General features: G+C 43.9%; 1 protein-coding gene across 16 annotated transcripts in view; it reads right to left on the bottom strand.

Annotated features, from left to right (window-relative positions):
* Positions 1-15871, bottom strand: part of ADAM22 (ADAM metallopeptidase domain 22) — a 148010-nt gene extending 132139 nt beyond the window's left edge. For all 16 annotated transcript variants that reach the window (XR_013927841.1, XM_080385539.1, XM_080385547.1 and 13 more), the window contains exons 1-2: positions 13848-15871; positions 13550-13716 (exon numbers count right to left, since the gene is read on the bottom strand). Coding sequence is in view for 15 of the 16 variants with exons in the window: in XM_080385539.1 (XP_080241665.1) it covers positions 13550-13716; positions 13848-14508 (828 nt within the window). In the remaining variant the exon portion in view is untranslated. The remainder of the gene's footprint in view (positions 1-13549; positions 13717-13847) is intronic.
* Positions 15872-23664: the final 7793 nt, after the last annotated feature.

The following is a 23664-nucleotide window of genomic DNA, read 5'->3' as shown; positions in this document are numbered from 1 at the left end:
ATGAGGGTGGGGCAGAGGGAGAGTTAAACACCATCAGCCGGAGTGTGGTGCCATGGCTCAGTTCACTTTGGTGGGGTTTTGCCAGCTCTCAGCAGTTGAAGATCTTGACAAAGTCGTAAACATGACCTAAAATAGCTTTTCTCCGCATAAACATCATAGTATCTATGAGATCAGAGTCAGAAGCAAGGACTACTTGTACCTCTAAAATGCCAGTAATTACTCTTCTCAATAGTAAAAAAAAGTAAATATTTTTAAATTATTTATTTATGGATTTGAAATCAGAGGCTGTTTGAATTTACTCAATATGGTAAAGTAAAAGAGGTACCCAGAAAAATATGGATGAGGGGAGCTGCACCAAGATAAAGCAGCCCTGAGCAGAAAGCAATGCAATGTATTACGCAGGTGTCACTACGGCAGATCCAATGCCCAGGTAGCAGCAGGGATCCTTCTGAGGTTCTGCAGAGGTGTGATGCCAAGCTCCAATGGACTAGGCTGTATCTGCTTGCACATCTCACCCTAGACCTTCACCTGGCACTCCAAAACCATGAGCATCTTTGAACAGTTACAATAAACTAAGGAAAAAAAATTCTTATTTTCCCTTGAAAACTTCTCTTCTTGCTATCCTTCCTTGCCTCCACTTCATCTCCCTCAAAAATTCACCCAAGGTTAAATGATGGAGCAATGAAGACAGGAAAACTATCAGGCTGTCACTGCCAGCAGATTTAGCACAAACTAACATTTGATCTCACAGATCCAAAAGGACAAATTTAAGTACTTGAAATGGGCAAGATGCTGCTTCCCAAGAGGCAACCTAACACTTGTTTCCAGCACCAGGAAAATCCCATGGTAGCAGGTCTTACACTCACTGTGCTTTTAAGTATAGAGGGTGATGTTAATTTGACTTCAAGAAAATTTTAGTTATAATTTTTTATTTCCTGTGAGACCAATTACTGTAACTTCTGTTGTTGTGAAAGTCTTCATATCCTAGTGAATGGAGGAACCACAAGAACCTTTGGGAAGTCATACTCCCTTTTTGGATCCTTTTCCTTTTTCTGAAAGAAAAGTAGCAAAGATTCAGGTATAAAAGGTCATATTTAACTAATGTGCAAGAGGTCTTAAATACATCGCTATTGGGCAAACCCAGAAAAACTGGTGACTGCTCAACCTCTTGTTTTTCAAATGCATTTGACAAGTTTCTTCCTCAAAGACTAATATCTGGGAAAAGTATGACCAAGTATGTTACTACGAGGGTAATTGATAAAGTACTGGGTTACAAATACGCAACAAAGGAAAGTCATGAATGAAAACTTGCAAAGGTCAGAGCGTTTTCCTACCGTAATTCATACAAAAACTGTGATGACTGTTGAAGATCACACTTCTAAAACCAGACAGGGAGCAGCACAGACAGCTCCACGACGCGGGGACACCGCAGTTTCCATTGCCCCCCACAGCAAGCATGGGTTTCAAAGGGTCAGATACAACACGAAGAGCAGTGCTAGAAATAGCAGCAGTAGAGCAATGTGTCCCATCTATCTCACTAGATGCTACAGGACTGGACTGTGCAGGTGAATCTTCTTCCTTGTGAAGAAGCGTGAGGTCAGAGGGAAAGGATTCAAACAAGGAAAATCTCTCGTCAATGGAATATCCCCCGTCCCAAGGATGCCTGGCAGTTTCAAGCAGGCAGAACCCAAACGAGCCACTACTCTTGCACAGCTGCAGCGTGAGGGGCAAACAACCGAGGCGCAACGCATCTGCAGGGGGAGGGAACACACAATAAGGGCAGCAAGTGCAGGCAGCACTTGAGGATGAATCCATCTGGATCACCGCGTCATTCAGCTGCACAAAGGACTATTGTCTCAAGGACACCATTCCGGCAAGAAGGAAGGCTCCATGGATCTAACAGTCAAGGCATTTCCCTCGCCGAAGCAGATGGCACCTTGAGGTCACTTTTAGCTGCATGTTTTCCAAGCTCTGAAAGGAATCAGTAACATTTCGAGAAAGGCCTGCTTTTCAGCATCTCTTGTAGGCTTCAGAAACGAAGGAACAGAGTTCTACTACTGAAGGAATCTGCAAAAAAACCCCAGTTCACACCACCTTTACATTACAAATAAAGCATTTAAACATAATAAAAAGAGTGCACACTAAGTTTGCTCCTTTATACAACATTTGTCAGCAACACAACATATTCCAAACATTTTCAACTGGTCTTACATTTAGTTTGTATACAGAAGAAAGCTTCCAAAAGATTAGCTCTTCCCACTGGAAGTAACAAGCACTTTGACACCAAGAGCCTACCAACACGGCTAACTCTTCCCAGAAATGTGTCTTGGGCAACAGCAGAAAGTTTACTAACATTCTGTCAGCACCACAGGCTACGAAGAGCTTGACGAAACTTGCAGACTCTCAGGCGTGCCAATACATTGCTCAATCAACTCCACAGAAAACACTTCTTAAGTATGACCCACCCTCTACATTCAAGTATCAAAGTCCTGTTTAAAGTTGAAAAGCACAGTTCAAAACTCCTTGTCCTCTGCGTACAGCTTAGGAGATCAAAATGAATATACATTTTCACTGTATATTTTCTGAAACAGCTGATGAATGTTTTTCATTCCCACAGAATTTCAGGGGCTGAAATACTCCAAGGAGACGTTTCTGGAGCAGACTATGTTCCTACACACCGCTATTTTTCTGCCCAATTTTTGAGCTGTAAGTCAGGGCTGTAGCCTCCACACTCATACACTTTCTGAATCAAAGCACCATTAAAAGGCAATTACCCACACAAACCTTTTCTAAAGCTTGTATTAATGCTACATTCTGGGATATGCTTTTTCTAAAGCATGGTCAATTGCTACAGTTTTCTGATCTGGTAACATTCATTTCATTAAAAAAAAATAAAATAAAAAGAGATAGAGAGAGATTGTAGAGTGAATTTGGTGTAGGTAGACAAATAAGAGCTGGTGAAATTACCAGACAAATCACCAGATTCCACTGTCTGATGGCAAATGCCCTGCAGCAGTGCCGTGCTTCTTAACTTTCTTTTAACTGAATCCAGTTTTCAAGCTGGACTCCTACTGACTCAACAGTTACACAGCTCTACATCATTTCCCACTTTCTTTGATGTCTACATAACCACATCTTTAATGTCAGATGACGTGGGTTTTCCACTTGAACTTACCCAACCAGCCAACCCCCACCATGGAAGTGCACACCACAGCCTGGCAGAACCCACCTGTCCACACGCTCAGCACTCCCATACAGCTCTTCAGCCACCTCTGCTGCTCAACATTCACATGATAAAAGTTCCTGGGAAAAGACACGAGCCTTCCTTCACACAGTCATCCCACTAAAGCATTAAAAAGCTTGCACAGATGTAATCTGATGTGGATAACTGGGTAGCTGAAAAAGGTCTCATAGACATAGTCCAGCTGGCTGGACAAAAATGCACATCGCTCTCAGCTTATCTGAAGTAAAGCAAAATACACTGTCTTTGGCTGTTTTTGTTACACAATAACAGGAAGATTTCGGTGGGAAAAGAATGTTGCAGGTGGGAACAGATAACTACAGAAGAGAAACTAGGGGCGGACTTGGTATTTAGGCAACTAACCAATAATGAGCTTAACTTTTGTAATATGTATGAGCTAATTATAAGAAGGCATAAAAGGTGACTGTAAGAGACAATAAACGAAGTCTGCTGATCACTCATATTGAGTGACCGTGTCTTCCCTCCGTCGCGACAAATGGCGCCCGAACAGGGACCCTAGAGAGGGCTGAACCTGCGAGCCACGGTTCGACGGAGATTCGGGTACCGGTCCTGAAAGCAGCGCAGGAGGCGGAAGGGCACAGTCCCCGCGCCCGGGAGCACCTACAGAGGGTCCCGCCGGCCACGCGTCGCCGAAGTCTCGCAAAGGCTGCAACAGCGCTGACGAAGGTATGGAGAGACAAGCGACGTACGATTCGCTCATATGCTTTTTAGAAAAGCGGAGCGTTCGGGACATAGATTGTAAAAAGGCATTACCCGGGTTATTAGCGTATGGGACAGCATCCGGGACCCCTGCGGCAGCGGCGAGCGGCCCGGCAGGCCCCTTCCCAGCCGCGGTTTCTCTCCAAGGCGGCACCCCCACCCCCCCACCCCCCTCCGATCGGCGCCATGGCGATGCAAGCGGCCAAGCGAGCTAACATCTGGCTGCCCCCAGAGGTCAATCGGATCCTCTGTATTCGGAACCTGCTGTATAAAATCACAGCGGAGGAAATGTATGATATATTTGGGAAATACGGACCTATTCGACAACTCAGAGTTGGAAACACTCCTGAAACAAGTGGAACAGCTTAAGCTTCTCAAGGAAAAATACGGACTTGATTACAAACCCACCAAAAAAAGTGCTTCAGATGTCCCCTACAAGAAATGGGTTTCTGCCTTGAACTAGCAAACATCTCTGTGCTTAAAGAGAAGCCTTTTTGCCTTGATGGAGATAATTTATTCTGTATTCTGTATTTATGCTGTATTCTGAATGTGGAAATTGGTTGGGACTAGGAGGCTGTCAAAGGCATTTTGCAAACGGGATTATTTTTGATCATTATTGTAATAATAGTTTTTTGATCAAAGCCAGCCAAAATTATTTGTAAGCATTAGGCATACCTGAAGAGAATGCCTTTATTTGAATCGGCAGTTAAGGTGTAGTTTAATCTGATGCTGTGGTTTTATCTGCTTCTGGTGAATTTTTGAAGTGATGAAATCAGAGATACAAGGTATACTAAGAGTTATGAGGTAATAAGGTAATAATCTAAGTAAGGGTGCTGTCTTTTATATCCACAAGTGCAATATGCTTTTATGTAGCAGAGAGAAACTTTAACAATAATGTTGCTTGAGCGAGATGTGCATGTGACAACTTGGGAAAAGGGATATCACAACTGGAGTGCAACAGTGTTTCTATGTCTGGCAGAGTGAAATCTTTCAAGACTTGAGTTTAGACAGTCTATAATAAATTGTTAGTATTCAGAAAACCCATCTTAAGCCTCTTTTGCTTACATAGTGTTATGGAAGTCAACTGCTATTGTAGAGAATTAATGATTTTTTAATACATATTAACAAATACTACTATTTTAACTTGAGGCAGTTGAGTGAGAAATACTCACGTGTAGCATTTGAGGGAATGTCAGCATAAATCGCACTTACAGTAAGACTGCATTTTTAATTACTGTACTCGTTAAGATTCGATGATGCCATAAGGCTAAGGCCTTTTATCACAGATTGGTTCTGAACTAAAAGGTGTGTGCACATATAGATATGCACATTTGTGTTATTTTCCTTAATTGGCTACAAAATAATATAATTAGGTTGGGGACTAGATCTTGGGAATTTGTCTATTATACTTCTGTTTGTTAAGGAACGTGCATAACATACAGCATCCATGTAGGCTTGGCTTGTGGCATAGTTGTCAAATTTAGCATAGACATTCAGACAGATAAGCAACGTACTCTTCTTGTGTGTATCACCTACAAGCCATTATGGCTTAAGTGTGTAAATCTGTATGTAACTATTGAAAAATCCAGTTATGAATGTATATAGCTTAGAACTATTTTTTCCCCTTTGTTAATTCTTTGATATCAATGAGGTATTCTTCAGAAAATGTATGGACTGGTTGGTTGCATAAGGGCAGTTGTTATTTGGACAGAAAATTGTTAATGGTCAGGGATTTTCCACTAAAATATTTGCAAATATTCCTAGTCAAACATCAGTTTGGTTTCTTTTTGGGTTTTGAGCTTGCATTAGTCCATGTTCAGAACTTTAAAATTGCCTTTGAATTTTTTAAACGTTTCATATCACTGGAACAGAAAGAGCATCTAAATTAAAGCTTCAAGCTAACTTTATTTTTCAGGTATTTCTGGAATTATACTTCTGAACTGAGATTTTATAAGTTGGCTGTGTATTTTCCTGTGTTAAAACGCTGTTATTGAAAATGGTCAACCAAGCCTATGTCGCCCAAAATAAAAACAGGGGAATTGTGGATAACTGGGTAGCTGAAAAAGGTCTCATAGACATAGTCCAGCTGGCTGGACAAAAATGCACATCGCTCTCAGCTTATCTGAAGTAAAGCAAAATACACTGTCTTTGGCTGTTTTTGTTACACAATAACAGGAAGATTTCCGTGGGAAAAGAATGTTGCAGATGGGAACATAAAACTACAGAAGAGAAACTAGGGGCGGACTTGGTATTTAGGCAACTAACCAATAATGAGCTTAACTTTTGTAATATGTATGAGCTAATTATAAGAAGGCATAAAAGGTGACTGTAAGAGACAATAAACGAAGTCTGCTGATCACTCATATTGAGTGACCGTATCTTCCCTCCGTCGCGACAATCTGATGTGCCCAAAGCTCTCCTCTGCATTGAACATGCCTCCATCTGAGGAGAGAGACATGGTTCCATGCTTGGCTGTGGCTCAGCACAGCTGCCGCTGCACGGTTCATCCCTGCAGCAATGATTTCTCCTCTTCAGATGAATGCAAATATTGCAACAGCTTCAGAGGAGTACTACCAGGGTGCATTTGAGGCTATGAAGAGCAAAACACCATCTGACAGCCCTCTATAACTCCAGAAGACATCTCCTCAGAAAGCATATCCATACCACCCAGGAGGCCACTGGCAAGCCAAAGGGAAGACGACTACAAGGGCTCAGAAGGCTTTCTTGTCTGAAAGTTTTCCACAGACTATCATAGAAAATTTGATGTAGTTTGAAGTAAATCAGTCAAAACGAGAGAGGATGGGAGCCGCTGTGACTTTTGGAGACAGTAAATATAGTAGTTTCAGTTAACATGAAAGAAGCCAACAATTACACTGTCTCTAGAAAACACAATACTGAAAAAAGATTATTTAGGGACCAAAAAAATGAACCATATCAGTAGATGAATGAGAAAGAGATATCGCATAGGAAGACAGCACAATCCTGTGTCCAAGAGCGGTGGGCTTGATCCTCTGGTAGTACTGGACTTCACACTCCACATCCACCATTATCCAGACGCAGAGAGCAGTCGTGGGCCTGGGCTAGCAACCAGATCATCCGACAAAAGCCTGGTGAGCTACTTCCCCCAAAGCAGGAGGGCAATCTACGAGGGAGGAGAAATGGCTTTGTCTCAAACCCGTGTGAGTGAAGACAAGGATCCCCATCTTCTCCAGGGGAGAAACCTGGCAGGACACAGCCATAGTAAATGGAAGGGCCACAAACCTCAGCAGAGCTGAACTGGGAGGGAAAAACACTGAGACAGCACTAGCCAGAAGGACCCACAATCTAGAGAGCTGCACCTTATCAGGCTTTTGAAGGTTTTACACAGTTCGATTGACCTTTAAGCAGTGTTTGACAGGAGAACTCAATAATGTTTTACCAAGCAGAGCCCTAAGAAACATTGTTAGTCTTGAGTCCCTTAAAGACTGGTATGATTACTGAGAAGACTACAAAAGGGACCCAGAGTACCAGAAGAATAATATAGTACCAGATCTACCATAACAGAAAAACGCATACATACATAATGCTCTTGTGGCAAACATTTCTGAGTGAATGTCAACTTCAAATGTAGTTCCTCCATAATTTGGGTAAATCTCAGCAAGATTTATCATGATGCCGCTTGGAATCCAACACACTTCTGCATCGCTAATGTGTTACAGCAGATCATTAGCCACAACAGGGGTCCCAAAACAAATATCCTCAGTGAAACAGTGGCACAAAGAATATTCAGTGCACTAAGGGGCACCAACACAGATCAGGAGCGAATACAGATACATGGATTACCAGAGCTGGAAAGGATTTCTCCATCAGGCTTTGCAGTTCCTACAATGATCATGGCAACAAGTAAATGTTGGGGAAAATACTTTCTATAAGGATTGTTACACCTGAGCCTTTAAGATCCTTCATGACTGTATATAAGCCTGTTTTATGAGATTAAGCCATAGCTTTTGGAATATCTCTCTTTTCAGCTCTGCTACAGCAAAAGCAATAAGAAGATATCACAGAACAAAGATTTCCATGCAGTCCTTTTACCCAGGCTAGGATTTTCAAAGATACCTATGTCTCCTAATCACCCCTCAAAATCTGAGTCCTGATATGGTATTTCTGCAACATGAACTCTGAAGAAGCAGCAGCTACCAGAGGTTTTTTGCTGGATGATTTTTCGGACGTACACATTTACTGTCGTAACAAATCTCATTACCAAGTAGTGGAAGACTTTCCCTGAAATGAGCTTGCAAAGAAGGACAAATTAAAAATCTGAAATATTCTTTGCCTATAAAATACTAGAACACACTATGAATACATATATTTTATAAAAAGGTGTATCTGAAAGTCCCTCTTACATCAGAAATCAAAGGGCACTCAATACCCTTGCATCACATGGCAATCTATAGCAAGGTTTGGCTTTCAGCACTTTTATTCCTCTTCAGGAAGGCAGGACCTGCATCAAGAGTATTGGTATTTTAACTATCATTCACACATTCATAAAATATTGCTAGATCTAAGTATCTTATCCTTACATTAATACTGCAGAACAGCATACATTCAACACACAGTAAAGTACCACACACCTTTTGCCTAATGCCTTATAAACCTTAAGGAAAGAGGGAGGCAACATGACAGGAAGAAAACCAAATCTGGCAGTAGACTGGTGTTATTACTCACTACTGCCTCAGTCCCAGTTTAGCCTCCTCTCCCTTTGGTTTTGCGATAGGCTGACCAAAAATTGCACCTAAGCGTCTCCAAGACACAGCATTCATTTGATTAAGTGGGCAGAAAAGCATTTTTAAAATTCCGCAACTTCTTATGACACTTCTCTTTCCAACAGTCACCATCCATCAGTCCCAAACTCTAGAGATGTTTTATAAGCCCCTCAACAGCTAGAACTCATTTTTCAACAAAAAAAAATGACTAATTGTTTGAGCTACCCAACATGGGAACTTGCAATACCAACAGAAGCTGACAGCATCAGAACAGAAAGTGAGATTTTTTTAAATAAAGTCAGCAGTTTCAGAAGCACCTGCAAAGAACAGGGACGTCCTGTTTGAAGACTAGAGCAGGAAGCCAAGAAGTCAGAGAATCCAATAGCAAAGACCAGGCAACACATGAATAACTAATGTAGATTTCAACTCCAAGTTCAAGCAGAGCTATGCGAGCTCGGCATGACAGAGCAGAGCTTCTCTGCAACTGATTATTAGCAATAAGCAGTTACTTAAGAAATCTGTAAGCCATGCTCCCAAATCAACGTATGGAATTTGGTCACAAACAATTTGGAAATACAGACTGTGGAAGACAAATAAATACTTTGCTGAAAACTACTGAGTCCCTCCGGACTACAAACAACACATACTTCTGTCTCCCGACAGTTCAGTCCTGGAGCCCCTTCACACCAGCTCCCTACAACCAGCTCAGCCCTTCTGCTCACTCGGAAGGAATCCAGCATACCTTCGTGGTAACTGGCGACAAGCAAGTGAAAAACAGGCCGAGAAACAGAAGTCGCTATACTATTAATGTTTTTCATAGCCAGCAGAGATGAGTGAATCCATGTCCACTGTAGATCATTGAGTCAGGACCTTGTTCCCACTGAAAATCATAGCAAATCTCCCAAATTTCCATAGCAACACCTAAACAGATCAAAAACAAGTAATGCAATGAAAGCCACAAGAGGAACAATGTTGTCCCTCAGACTGTGTGTGCAGACTTACTAGCATGACCACAAAATGTTGGCCTCAAAGGAGAATTGGGACCCTTCTCCAGGGGTGTTGACTGGCAGTGTCCAGCTGAGGAGAGCAAGATCACTATCAAGTTACATGTAAAAGTTAAAGGCAGGCATCTGTTGGGTGAAGGCATGTAGAGGTCTGGTACTCCAATGTCCAGCCGGAAAATGAATCTCATCTTCGTAACCACAACATTTGATCCACTGAATATGGTTAGAGAAAAAGGTCCTCCAAACCAGGTGCTGACAGAGAGTACAAACTCAAGTTTGTAAAGGCATACTTTGTGCTTTGTTTTGGTCTCTTTCACAGGAGAAGAACAAATGCAGGCAGTGCAGACGAATGCTTACACATTCACATTTTAATGAAGAACATGCCTGCACAGTATTCACTAAAGGAAATCACTAAGAGACTTGTCATTTCCCATGTTCTTCTTAAAATACCAAATTAAAATACGTCTCAAGGTGTGGAGGTAAGAGGTTCCTTACAAATGTCCACAGTAGGAGCTTGCTTTCTTTTGAACACAAAAATCTTAGCTTAGCCTTCACTAAATGTCCTTGCCATAGAGGACATTCATCATCTAACAGGCTTATTTATGCAACAGCAAATTAAGTGTCCATTGCTAAGATCCTGGGTTGCATTAATGATAATATTAATATTAGCATATTCTCAGATATATCTTGATTACTCTTTAGATTAAGTGCTGTGCAGCTGCTAATAGGCCCCCTCTGGGGAACAGAGAAACTGAGATACAGGAACGTCACGGATACTGGTAGTGACTATATTCTGCAACGGAATTAAAAGCAGAAACCCAAAGTCATGTGAATTCTCCAATGTCCACTACATACTGTACATTAAAACATTAATTACATGAATATATAATAGCCTACAACATTTGCCTCATGCTTTGCTCCAGAGTCCAGCAATCTTGGACTGCTACAACTGGGAACGTGCTGATTTTGTTTCTCAAGCAATTATATTCTGGGTTTCTAGCATGAGTACATAGACTATTTCCTTTACTATTTAATAGATCAAAGAGAGAAGTCATTAATAGTTATGGCAATGGCCCCAAAATCCCCAAAACAAAGGAGGTTGCTAGAGAAGAACCTCAAAAAGTGCTGAAAAAACCCTACCTCCCAGTCAGTTCTGCCTTTGGTTCCCTTCTTTCGCCTCCTTTTCTCATATTACACTCCTGCATCGTTAAGCCTGTTCTGAAACTCCTGATCTGCAAAGGCAACGCTTTCCTTCAGCTGTACCCTGAATGACCATCTTAGTTTCCCTTTGTGTAATTCCAAACTCAGGCTTGCATCCCTCTTGTACAACTTCTGCCCTTTTCTGCAACTAAAGCTTTCATCAAGGAATTAAAGGAATCCAATCCGATTTAATGCGACTTCCTTCTCTCCAGCTTATCTCTCTCTCTCCTTTTATCTTTATCCAATTCAAAACACAATTACATTGTTTTACATTAATTCAACAGCTACAGCCTCACTGTCTAGTCCTCTGACTGCACCATCCCATTCAGGTATCTTTGCGTTTCTAGACACAGCTGCTTGTCCTTCAGCCATCAGAGATACTTCTTGAATGCTTTAACTTCCTCCAAGAAGCATCCTCCCTAAACTAAGCCACAAGGCCATTAGCTTTGGTTTGAAATCTCTATTCAAGACCAGTTTTTTCTAACTCTGAAACACAGCTGTCCAAAGACTACTAGCAATGGATAGAATAGGGCATGGAGGCAGTCAGAGCATATTCAATCATAAAACAAACTAAGACACGTGAAAATGTTATTGATGGAGAGGGCACATCTGCTGTGCTTTTAGATGCCACAGATCTTGGACTGTTAACTCTTCGGGGCAGGCATGGGTGCCTCTTCATGTGTGAGCAGAATCCAGCACCCTGCATCTTTATACTTCGTGTGACTTTTACCAGCCACCCAAAATCAACCATAAAAGTTAACTCAGTCCATAACTTTTACAAGCATTCTGGCAGAGGTAAGGGTGTTGGGTTTTTTATGGGATGCTAGACTTGAGCAGTCAGTATACTAGATTACTCAGCACAACACTTCACACTGTTACTGCAAAAATACCTTCCTAAAGGCAGCTTTTACAAAACTTCAGTTAAGCAAAGGCAGCTGTGCTGCTGGTCCACTACTGCCGAGCTGACTCAGATCTCTGGCAAATGGATGCAGTATCCTGCAATTAGGATGTAACTCTGCCCTATGCAAGGAACACAAAAAATCAGCACAGCTCCATGCGGTTTGGCCAGCTTTTGCTTCGTAATTTTCTTCCTCCAAATCACTACCAGTGGCGGCATCCTTCTGTGGGTAACAGCCATCAGATACCATGGGAGAGACTGTCGATATTTTAAGCAGCAGAGGGAACCTTCTTATCAGAAGGAAAAGTTGTAGTTGCATGCACAGCTTTACAAATTTAAGCTCAGTTTAGCCTGAAGACTGTTGTGAAGTAAACATTTAACATTTTTTAACTCAGTAGTGTCACTTTTTTGTCTGGTTGGAGTAACATTAATACTAACAACTAAATGAGGATAACCTGAAAATTCTTCATGAGCATAGGATTTGGTGAACAAAAGTTGAGACATTCAGAGAAGCAAAACCCATTAATTAATGACCTGTTCTGTAAGACCGGTATTCGAATCTTAATATTAGATCCAAATGCAATCATTACTACTTTTTAAATGGACATGTCACAAAGCACTTGAACTTCTGGGTGTTCAAGGGCCTTCAAAATGCTGAGAGGATTTTTATTTTTTTTTTTTTAAACAAAGCATCCAATCTGGAACTTGCAGAATCCTATTTTATTGCACTGTAAATATGGCCCTCACATCTGAGCAATCTTTACGTGAAGTTACATTCAGAGGCAAATACATACACTATGGAGAGCCTTTATTATTTAGTGACACAAAAAGAATACAAGCTATCAGTGCTTAAACTTTATGGATTATAAAAAGAAATCTGAGACAATATTTTCAGCTATTTTGTTTCTTAAACGGACAGCAGTCAGTTGGAAGAGGAGGAAAGGGAAGCCTGCAACTCATCTTGGATGTCAGCTGTTTCCTCAAAGGCGCAATTTTTTTACGTTCTTCATCTACAACAGCACAGACTCGATGTGGTTTTGCCCTAGGTCTAACACCCATGGCCCACCTCGGATACGCTGCTCAGTGACTGAGATGGAAATCGCTGCGTTTTAAAGGGAACTGGGGTGGCTCTTTGTTAAAAGCTGTAGGGATTGGTCCTCACGTGAGGGAAACCTGAAACATACCCCGCCTGGGCAGCGGTACCCCAGCCACACCGCGATGCCAAGCTCGCGTTCTATTTCCAGCAATTCCCTTCCCATTTCCAGCCTCTATTTTTAAAAACGCCTCCGAGCCCCCCGCACGCACACACACACACACCCGCCCACATTTCAAGCCAGAAACCGGAATGAAGCCGCAGCGACCCAACCCCAGCTGCCGCAAAGGCACCGCAACTTTCACCCCGCGGCTCCCCCAGCCCCCGCAGCCGCGAGCAGCGCGCTCCGCCCGCAGCACCGGCCGGCGGCCGGGCAGGGGACCGGCGGGCCCGGGGGCCGCCGCAGCCCGCCCCGGCGCTGCTGCCGCAGGACGGGCATGCCCAGCGCTCCCCCGGGAAAACCGGCCCCGCGCCGGGCACCGCTCCCAAACCACCGCGGCGAGGGCCCACCCGCGGGAGGGGCGCGGGCGAGCCGCCGCACTACCGCCTCGGCTGCCGCCCGGGGAGCCCCTCGCCGCCCCGCGGGGCCGCCAGGCCGCGGCGGCAGGTGCCGGGGCTGCCGCGGCTCCGCTCCCCCCGCCCGGCGCCTACCTGCGTCCGCGCCGCGCCGCTCCGCACCCGCGTGCTCAGCGCCGGCCGCCGCGCGCCGCCGCCGCCGCCGGAGACCAGCCGCAGGGGCCTGATGCTCTCTCGCTCCGCGAAGCGGCTCTCGCCCCGCCGCCCCGCCGTCGCTGTCGCTGCCGCCGGCCCGGAGCCTCCTGGGCAGGGGAGAGGCACCCGTCACCCGCTGCGCCCCCGGCCCCGCCGCTTCCACGGGGCTCCGCCGCAAGCATCCCCACTCCCCTGCCCGCCCCGAGCGCGGCGGCGCTGCCCCGCGGCCGCGACTCACCTGGGGGAGCGGGCAGGGCGCAGAGCGCCAGGGAGAGGAGGCAGGCGGCAGCCCGCATGGCGCTGCTCGCCGCCCCGCTCGCCGCCGTGCGCCGCCGGCTCCGCGCCTGCACGGGCGGGGGGAGCGCTGCGGGGCCGCGGCTGCCGCGGGGCCGGGACTGCGAGCTGAGCTCCGCCCCGCCGCCGCCGCCGCGCCGAGCCCCCTGCGAGGGAAGGAGATGGCGAGAGCCGGCGATGCTCCCCGCAGAGCCCGCTCGGAAGAAGGAAGTGCTGGGAAATGTAGTCGTTTGCCCGGGCGTGAGGGACCGGTGCGGGACCGGAGGGGAAGCCCCGCAGCCAGGGGAGCGCCGCAGAGCGCCCGCAGCTGCCCCCACGCCCCCACCCCGTGGGGCGGCCCCGCTGCCGCACCGCCCAGGGAACCCCGCACGGCGCGCGCTCGCCGCCAGCCCGTGCCGCCGGGCGGGGCCCCGGGGCGTCTCCGCTCCCTGCCCCCGCCCCGCCCCGCCGCCGGCCCCGCTCGCCTCCGCGGCTCGTTCCTCTCCAGAGAAACCTCCCTTTCCTTCTCTATGACCTTTTTTCCTTAAATTTCCACCCCCTCTTCGCTTTCTCCACTGGAGTGGCGCTTGGGGACAGAGCCGGGAAGGATCGCGACGCGGCGTCATTCGCGTCACGCTACAACGCGCTCTCCCGGACCGAGCCAGAGGCTGGAGCGAGCGGCAGAAGTGCCGGGGGTCCCCGCCATGCCGCCCCACACCCGGGGCTCTCCCGCGGCCCAGGGCTGGCCGCAGCCCGGTCGCACACTCCCACCTACCGGGAGGCCGCGGGCAGCAGTGCCGCCTGCCAGCACCCCGCACGTCCCACCTTTCCCAACTACGTTTCGTGTTGAAAACGGGACAAGAGCGGCAGTTGTCTAAGGCCCCCCCGCCCCCCGGCGTTTTCCGAAGCCGAGGATGCCACGGCGCACGGTGAGGGAGAGATGGGAGGGCAGCAGGAGTGTCAGAGCAGAACGGGGGCAGATGCAGCTCCCAGCTCCCTCCCGACCCTGGCAAGAGGCTGCGGGGTCAGACCCCCCGCTGCAAGGTTTGCCCCAGGGGTAAGCGATAAAGAAGGAGGTGGCATCACAGGACATGGCACTGCAACTGCTGCTCATTATAGTTTGGAAGAGTAAATGAAGGGGGGAAAAAGAGCCAACCAGCAACCTTTTGATGCCGTAATCTTAAAACCACTATGAAGATAAATATTAATGGCATTGCTTGCACTGGCAACAGCCAGGACACCTGGCACCTCCATTTCTGCTCTTACGTGCATTTCAGGCTGCCAGGCTGCCTTCGGTGGGCTCCCACACACAGGGACCACGCTCCCAGGGAGCCACTGCTGGGAAGGGTCAGGGCTCCGGGCCTGATCTTTCTGTAGGTCTTACCTTGCTTACATAGAGTATCTTAGTAAGGGAAGCAATTAGAGGACAGGTGAAGGAAACTCAGTTTCTCACAGTTTGTTTCCACGATATAAAACCAGACAAAATGATGATTCAACAAGCAGAGAATGGGAGCAAGACAGGCAATGTAGGAGCACAGTATTGCATCTGCAAGCATGTATCAACTTCAAGGAGAAAGTGGCTAATAAGTTTTGCGCTGCCCTGCTTACACTGCAGTCATACACTACAGGCAAGATGGAATATTACCTCCAAGTATCCATTAAATCCTCAAGCAGTTACTGAAACAGCACATTATTAGCTTACAAAACTCTGCTGCAGGGTATCAGAACAACCACAGGTGGGATAGGTAAAGAAAACAAGAAAGTGCTATTTATTAAAAAAATAATAATTTAAAAAATCAGTACTACAATATGATGTTTCAACCTTTTTCTCAAAATTCGTAAATCCTTATGTTTCAGGGTGCAGCCAGCCTCTACAGTTATTCCCAGTAAGACCAAACTGTCCCCACTGGCACACTCTTCCACAGCTGCTTCTGTCAGCATTCCTGTGAGAATTCATGACATTGGGTAAATATTACACCAGTTACGCAGTAGATATCCAAGAAAAGAGTGTTTAACTGTACTGTGTCAGTACCTCATATATTTCTTCTTTTTCGTGCCATTACCATCATCTAGATTCGGTGTAGATATCACACATGGAAGATGCACTAGCCAAGGCACAGCTGCCTTAAGCCAACAACTACAAATGCACATCTCCAGGCTCAGGGGATGTGGTGAGGTACGATGAGAGTAGCTTCATAGATCTGGGACTTTTCTAGTATGCCAACTCTCTTTTGATCAAACCCTTCACTAATTTTAAGAATAATTTTTAAAACATTTTTTAGAAATACAGCGAACTAATGCAAAGATAAAGGCATTTTTAAAAGTATGTGCGCTAGAAGCAATTGGCCAAAACAGAGCTGAAAAAAGTTTTCATGTCCCTCCCCTTGCAAACCTCTCCTGTTTATATCCTTCTCCCATTTGGCTAGGAAAGCACTTCTATGATAAATACTGAAGATTAATTCAAAAGAGAAGGCTTAAATAAATTGCAGGAATTTTCTATATCACATTGGAGGATCTGAATCACAATGAAGGAAATCCTGATCAGCATGCCTGAAGTCCCCTTTCATTGTACACAGTGGTTAAAAATGCATGATTTGATGGGATTAATCCTTCAGAGAAATAATGTTTTAATTTATTGATTATGAAATGAACCCTTTTCCAGGTTCATTTTGGAAATCAGGCACAGAACATAGATACTCACTTCCTGCTCTTACTTCACTGGAAGCTCCTTGACATTGCTCAGGACTGTGGCAGATGGTCTACCTCTGAGCAATAAGCTTTTTCACATCAGGGGGCAGGTTTTCTTCTTCTTCCAGGAAATCATAGAATATCTCAAGTTGGAAGGGACCCATAAGGAAACTGAGTCCAACTCCCTGCTCCTCACAGGACTACCTAAAACAACCATATGACTAAGAGCGCTGGCTCAGCTGCTCCTTGAACTCTGACAGGCTCGGTGCCAAGACCACTTCCCTGAGGAGCCTGTTCCAGTGACTGACCACCCTTTTAGTGGAGAACCTTTCCCTAATGTCCCATCTGAATGTCCCCTGATGCAGCTTCATCCCATTTCCTCATGTCCTATCGCTGGTCACCAGAGAGAGGTCATCAGCACCTCCCCCTCTGCTAGACACCTTGAGGGAGCTGCAGACTGCGACAGGGTCACCCCTCAGCCTTCTCTTCTCCAAGATGAACAAGCCAAGTGACCTCAGCTGCTCCTTGTAAGTCCTGTCCTCAAGACCTTTCACCATCTTGATCACGCTCCTCTGGACACACTCTAATAATTTGATATCCTTCTCATATTGGGATGCCCAAAGAAATTGTTTGCAAACGAAGGCCAACTTTCCAATGTTCATTCTCTTGCCAGTTAACGGTCTCTGGAATTTTATTACTGAAATTACTGAAAATTTAGGCCAATTCTCTTTTGAACTAGCAAGAACAGCTCTACCCTATGTTGCAACCCATCTTCACGACTTGCCAAACATAATAAGCACATTCTGTACCCAAACTACAATGGCAGAAAAATGAAGCCTGAAAAGCATATGCCAATATTTCAAAGGATCAAGAGAAAGTGGAAAAAAACATGTGATAAGTAGATATTCAGATTTTGATTTACCATAGGTATTCCAAATATTATTTTTGAAGCATAATTACTTACAAGTCATGATTTAACACTTAATTTTAACATCCAAGTGTTACTTCTCTCCTTTCCACAGAAGATAAGGCAGATACACGGACTAAACAGCTCTGTTGACATTGTACTTCTAATTTATTGGAATTTATCTCCTGGTTGTAAAACTGAAGCTTTGGTGTAACCACTACGGTAAGTAGTAGTGACTGCTATCAAGATTCACAGTTTTAAACTGCCTAAAGTTCTGAAGAAATTAGCCCACTTTAACATGCTGAAAGAGTAACACATTTTTAAATGCTAAAAAACCTACATAAATTGCTTTGTATTTTTATAATTCCAATGAAATCTAACTTTTCTGCTTTGAAGGATACACAATGGAGCCTTGTGTATGCATAGACATGACAGAAAAATAACGCTCACTCCAGTTAAAGAATGTTACAGCAACATAATGCTGTGGAAAATGTAACTCTCCTGCCAACATACAGCAACTTTTGGTTTCTCAAATATACCAGATTGTAACTGCAAACTAGGGCACTTTTTAACAAACACATCCTCAGTGGTCAATATTCAGTCATAATTTATTAAGTTTATAAAAAGCATAGCAAGACTTTCCTGATAAGAGGCAGATCTATGAATATTTTGTAATTGTCTCTATTCATCTGGCCACCTGTTACCGTAAGTGTACCACCCTAAATGTTTCCATGTGAAAACCACACTTACACTCTGAATACGTGGTAATTAGATTTTCTTGTATCAGTACCAGTTACACATCCAATTACAGTCAACAGTGCATTCTGACTGCATGACTGATACAGCACTGACCTTTTTGACTAAGGTACATAAAAACATTTGACCTTGCTGGTTACTCAGGTCAGAGCATGAATACCACCTCGCAACAGGAAGCGCATGCAATTGTAATCTGAATAGAGAGCTTATCACACAATCTGTTTTGACATTAAATTGGAGGTACAGTCTGATCTGGAGCACTGCACTGGCCACTGCCTATGAGGACATTGCAAGGCTCAGAGAAAGACAGTGACAAAACCCAGAAAGATTAGGATCATTCAAGATGGTGATGAATGGACAGAAACACAGTAAAATGTCATATAGATAGTACAGGGAAGGTAAGCTGGTGCTTTCTGTTCTGGCAGCACAGTGTGCAAGTAAGACAAAAGTCAACTGAATTAAAACTAGTAAATCCAAAGCTGATAAGTAGAAATACACTTTCATTCAACAAGTATTTAGTCCATTGAAGTCTTTACTTGGGCTGTACTTTGGAATTACCTTCAAAATTCTCAGCATCTAGAGGGACAGGAAGCTCTTATGGACTGAAAAAACAACTGGACAAGCAGCGATGAACAGCCCGTTTTGGATAAAAGTGGTTCAGACTTTGTCTAGTTCTTTCATTCTGAGTGTACAAATACAAGTTTTTTGGTGCTGGTTTCATCCCACATCTAGTCATTGCACAGGATCCTTTTCGCACATCTTGTTACTGCTGCTCACCACTCTGGGAATTAGGAGATTGGGCTGGGTAACTACAAGTAGAGTTTAGTACCATGAGTTTCTTAGAAAATCAGGTGATGTAAAGAAAGCTAAGTTTTTTATTTATCTTCATTTGATAAATATTATTATATCTCTGTTCAATAAAGAATCATTTGGCTTCATGGCAAGTGGTTTGGAAATCAGGGCACCAGCAAAGTAGAAGACGTTCAGAGATCTGATGCATGTTTTACAACATAGAAAACTTGCATTCACTTAGGAGCCTCCAGGTTAGATCTTCTGTAGTAACCCCTAAAATATGTCAGGCAAGTTATTTGCTAAAATTATCCTCAGAAACAAGCTAAACAGCTACTGAGCTAAACCAACCTGAATGCAGGTTACAGGATGAGATTCATGCATCTCTGTGGCCAGAAAAGTGTCGTTTTCCAAGGGCCATGAAGCTTCTGAGGCTCAAGTACCCTGCTTGCACACCTTGTACTTGAAAGATGAACCCCAAGTGACATCTGGGGGTGGTGTGCCTGTTCCTGAAATAATGTGAGACCCACCTCCAAATTCCTGCTCTAGCTGGTGGCTTGAACCACACAAGCAACTACCATCACCTGGCAAATTACTTCCATGGTGTGGCTCTCAACCTCTATTCTACTGGAGTACCACATTGCACAGCTGTTCTGAAGGTCACAGAGAAAGCCTGGGTTCTAAAGTCAAAATTTCCACATACTCAAAGAATATTCGAGACACTGGATCTTTAAGTAAGATCCCCCCTCAGCTCAAAATAAAAACAATAAAAAAAAATTTGATCAAATCTGACAGCCACCCAAATCTGCAGCTGTTTTATCCCAATGAAATTGGACTCAACCCAAACACCTGCTTTGCATCCCAAATCTTTTTATGGTGCTATATCTGGGATGCTCAGCATTTATTTTGGATAGCTGCATTCTCTAAAGTGGATACACTGTTGAATATCAGAAACCAAACAGTAACATTTACAGAATGCATGGTAAACCCCACCAAATATTAATCTCGCATCCTTCAGAGATGTTAATCTGGTTAATGAACTCATTTCACACCTACCCTCACTCTGCTACAGGTATCAGGTGACATTATTACTGGTTGGAATTACTAATGGCATTTACCTTTACTTACACTTGCATTTAATAGCATAAACAATCTCCTTACATGGTCCAGAAGACTAGGTATTCTAAGAAATCAATTTTGGCATTTGTTTTCTAGTCCACTTATGTATATTCTCTGTAAGCAAGCTGTAAAGTTGTTCTAGACTGATTGGCTGCTAAAATTTCCCCTCGGTTGTCTTTGAGAGAGGGGATTAGAGGCATACAGAGGTTACAGCTAAATGTGAGTGGCAGCAAGCAATTGAAAAAAATAGCTTCTTTTTCAGAAATGTATTTTCATGAGATGATGCAAAATAGAAAAAAAAAAGAGGGATAAACAAAATAGAAAAAACAAGAGGGATAAAGGGGACTCCATCTCCTGCTGTCACGCAAGTAACATCCAAACTAGTCACACAAGAATGATATGAATGCTCGTTCACATTTGATTGTAGTTTTATTTTACACTTCACTGTTTCAGGAATTTCCCATAATTCTTAATAATCTAATTGCATGTCTTAATCTCAGATACAGAACATCTACAGAATGAAACTTGGGCAAGGAAGTGATTTCCACCTTTGGGTAGACTCAGTGTAAGACCAAGACAGCCTGTGACTTGATGCTACCAGCTATCAATGTGATCAAAGAGCCCAGCATGGGCAGCCTTCATCAACCCTTGGTGCTCATCAGCCACTGGCCCAGAGGTCACATGGGCCATATAGCTCACAGAGATTCTCCAGCTGGGGAGTACAGGGCGATTCATATTTCCATCCTGTGTCCACATACCCCACTGTAACGTCGGTTAGAGCAGCCACCATTTTTCCCCCATCATTCTTGCACTCAGAGACCACCACAAGAGCTTCATAGATACCTTCACCAGTTATATTAGCCGAGTCCTTCACAGCCAAGGCTCTTCAGAGCACAGGGTGAAGGCACACACCCACCCCCGACAGGTGCATCTAAGGAGTCATATGCCTTGCAGCAATGCAGGCTGGCAGGTAACACAGAACAATGATGGCATGAACGGGTAACCAAAGTTGCAAGCTTGAGGTGGAACATGGATTCAACCACCTCAGTGCACACTGACAGCCCCTGAAGGACAGAACCGACGTTAACATGCTCAGTGGTCCTCCGGTTGTAACTAAGTCCCCCGTCCCCCCCCCCAACTCCAAAGGGGGAGGCCAGCTTGCCAGTCACCTACCTGTTGCTTCGTGTTCAGTGTTCTGTAGTCGGATCTTGGCCAACAGAGATTATTGCTTGAAGATCCCGCTGCCGAGCATAGGGCTTACCCGAGTGCAGGCAACTCGGACGTTATCGCAGAACTTCCTTAGATGTGCGCGGTTTCAGAGTCCGTTATCACCATACACCCATATGAGTATCTATATGTACCCACATACGCATGTGCGTGCGCACACAAGCATTCCCAACCCTTGGAAACTATCCCCTCAGCCATGCCATAAATTTACCTGAAGAGAAACATTTCTGTTCTAGATAAAACACATAATGTGGAACAAAGTCATATGCAGCGGTCGGGCATCCACTGCAAAGATACCACACCTAACCTTATGGGGGTGTAACCAACGTAATACACTAGTTCTTCTCATGCCTTATTTCTAAAAGCAGATTTCAAGACCTGCATTTCTTTTGATGTTACTGCCACCCCATTGCATCTTACTACTTCAACATTGTATTGTATAGCTAGTTTCCATGTTAAAAGTCTTTACTGAAAATAATTTTGCTCTCTCCCATGGTAATGAAATAAAGTGGGTCTGAGTAGACAAGTTACAACTCACCTTTACACGGAGGTACCAAACCAATAGTGTCTGCACAGGCTTTCAGTGATGGTATGTGTGCATGCACCTTCTGTTTCAGCATTTTGAAGATTATAACGTAGTCCACTTCTCCAGAAACATGCTTGCCACACCTATAAAAGAGAAACAACGAAGATCATTAAACTATACAATAGTCACTTTATTAAGAGTACTTTTATAATGTAAAAGCCCACAGGATTATTTTTTTTTCATTCAGACTTTAAAATGAAGTAGCACCTGTTCAGAACAAGGGTTAAAGCTTTCACCTTTTTTTGTAACTGAAGATTTGGATGCATTAACATCTTGAATCCCATGCTGTGTGTAAGGGCATGCTGCAGAGTATAGGAACATAGCTCCAAGTTTCTCTAACCACCACAAAAAGGAAGCAAGTGTTAGTATACTAACAACTGGTTTTGAATAGAATATAAGTTACCTACACCAGCTTCTCAAATTCACAGAAAGAAAATCCAGAAGTGCATTAGAAGAAATCAATGCATCTATGAAGAATTCAAACTAATTATATAGTATGTAACGATCAAAAAGATGTACTTAACAGATACAATGCACTTCTAATGCTAAACCTTTATTCTAGTGACTACAGGTACTTGTGGTAGTGTTTGTCTGAACTGTTTTGGCATTTCTCAGCATCCCTGACACTTTGAAAATAGTCATTCTCTTCTCTGGGAACAAGCAAGAGAGATGGATAAATGTCCCAATACCTAGCCTTTCATATTTATTTTTCTCAAATAGTAGTATCATTCCTTTTGGATTTTTGTAAAAACTAGGGGTTTTTTTTAAACAAGCTTGAAAGATAATAAATCTGTTTTAGAAACAGTTCAATGGGCTTATGTGGTTTGTGACACTGACTATACTACACACAATGGGGACTCAGCAAGCATTAATGTGACTAGTCATCTGTAAACATCACCTGCATGAGGACTAGAAGTGATTTTTGCTACGAGTAGCAGTGTACTCTCCAATCTTGTTCTGCATTGCAATGTCTTCATATGTAGTCTTCCGATTTTAATGACAAACCTTAGTTTTTTCCCCTTAAGATTCTAAAGCCAGATTCCCATGTGTTTAAATCTCCTCTTTGTAGTGCCCATTGAGCTAACATGTTCTAGTACTGCATCAAGTCATCTGCAAAACATACACAGTGATTATCTGACAAGTCAATTTACTAACACTGACTACCTCTCCCCTTAACTACTGTAGTATTTTTTATATATACAAATAGCCACGCATATACATTCCAGTCGGATGGAGGCCACCACACCAAGAAAAATATGCGTCTCTGGGTGGGATGAGGCAGATGTCTGCAACAGGTACGTACTGACAGATTATTGTGATGTTAGGTGAAAAAAATGCAAGTTTTGCTTAAAACTTTAGTACTGAATCAAAACCAAAAAAAAAACAAAAACAAAAAACCCCACCCCCACCCAAATGCCAACCAACCAACATTCTCAAGAAAAATGAACACTTGTTCCTAAAATAGGATTGCATTCACCAAATCAGACTGCAATCCTTTTATCACTAAAGCATCACTCAAAATGAAGAACAAAATAATTGCTTCAATGTTCTACTTTAAAGCCTCATGCCTTAAACACTATATATTGGCAAAATACAGGCAAAAAATATCTATGGATACATATATTCAAGATCAACTCCTTTTTAAAATGTTAATTTTGCTCATTTCTGTAATGGCTTTCTATAGAATTTTCTTATGTGAATCCAGACCAG

The sequence above is a fragment of the Falco punctatus genome (genome assembly GCF_963210335.1).
Source record: "Falco punctatus genome assembly, chromosome: 4".
Classification (NCBI taxonomy): domain Eukaryota; kingdom Metazoa; phylum Chordata; class Aves; order Falconiformes; family Falconidae; genus Falco; species Falco punctatus.
Note: the sequence above shows the minus strand (reverse complement) of the source record. Positions and strands in the feature narration are given on the sequence as shown.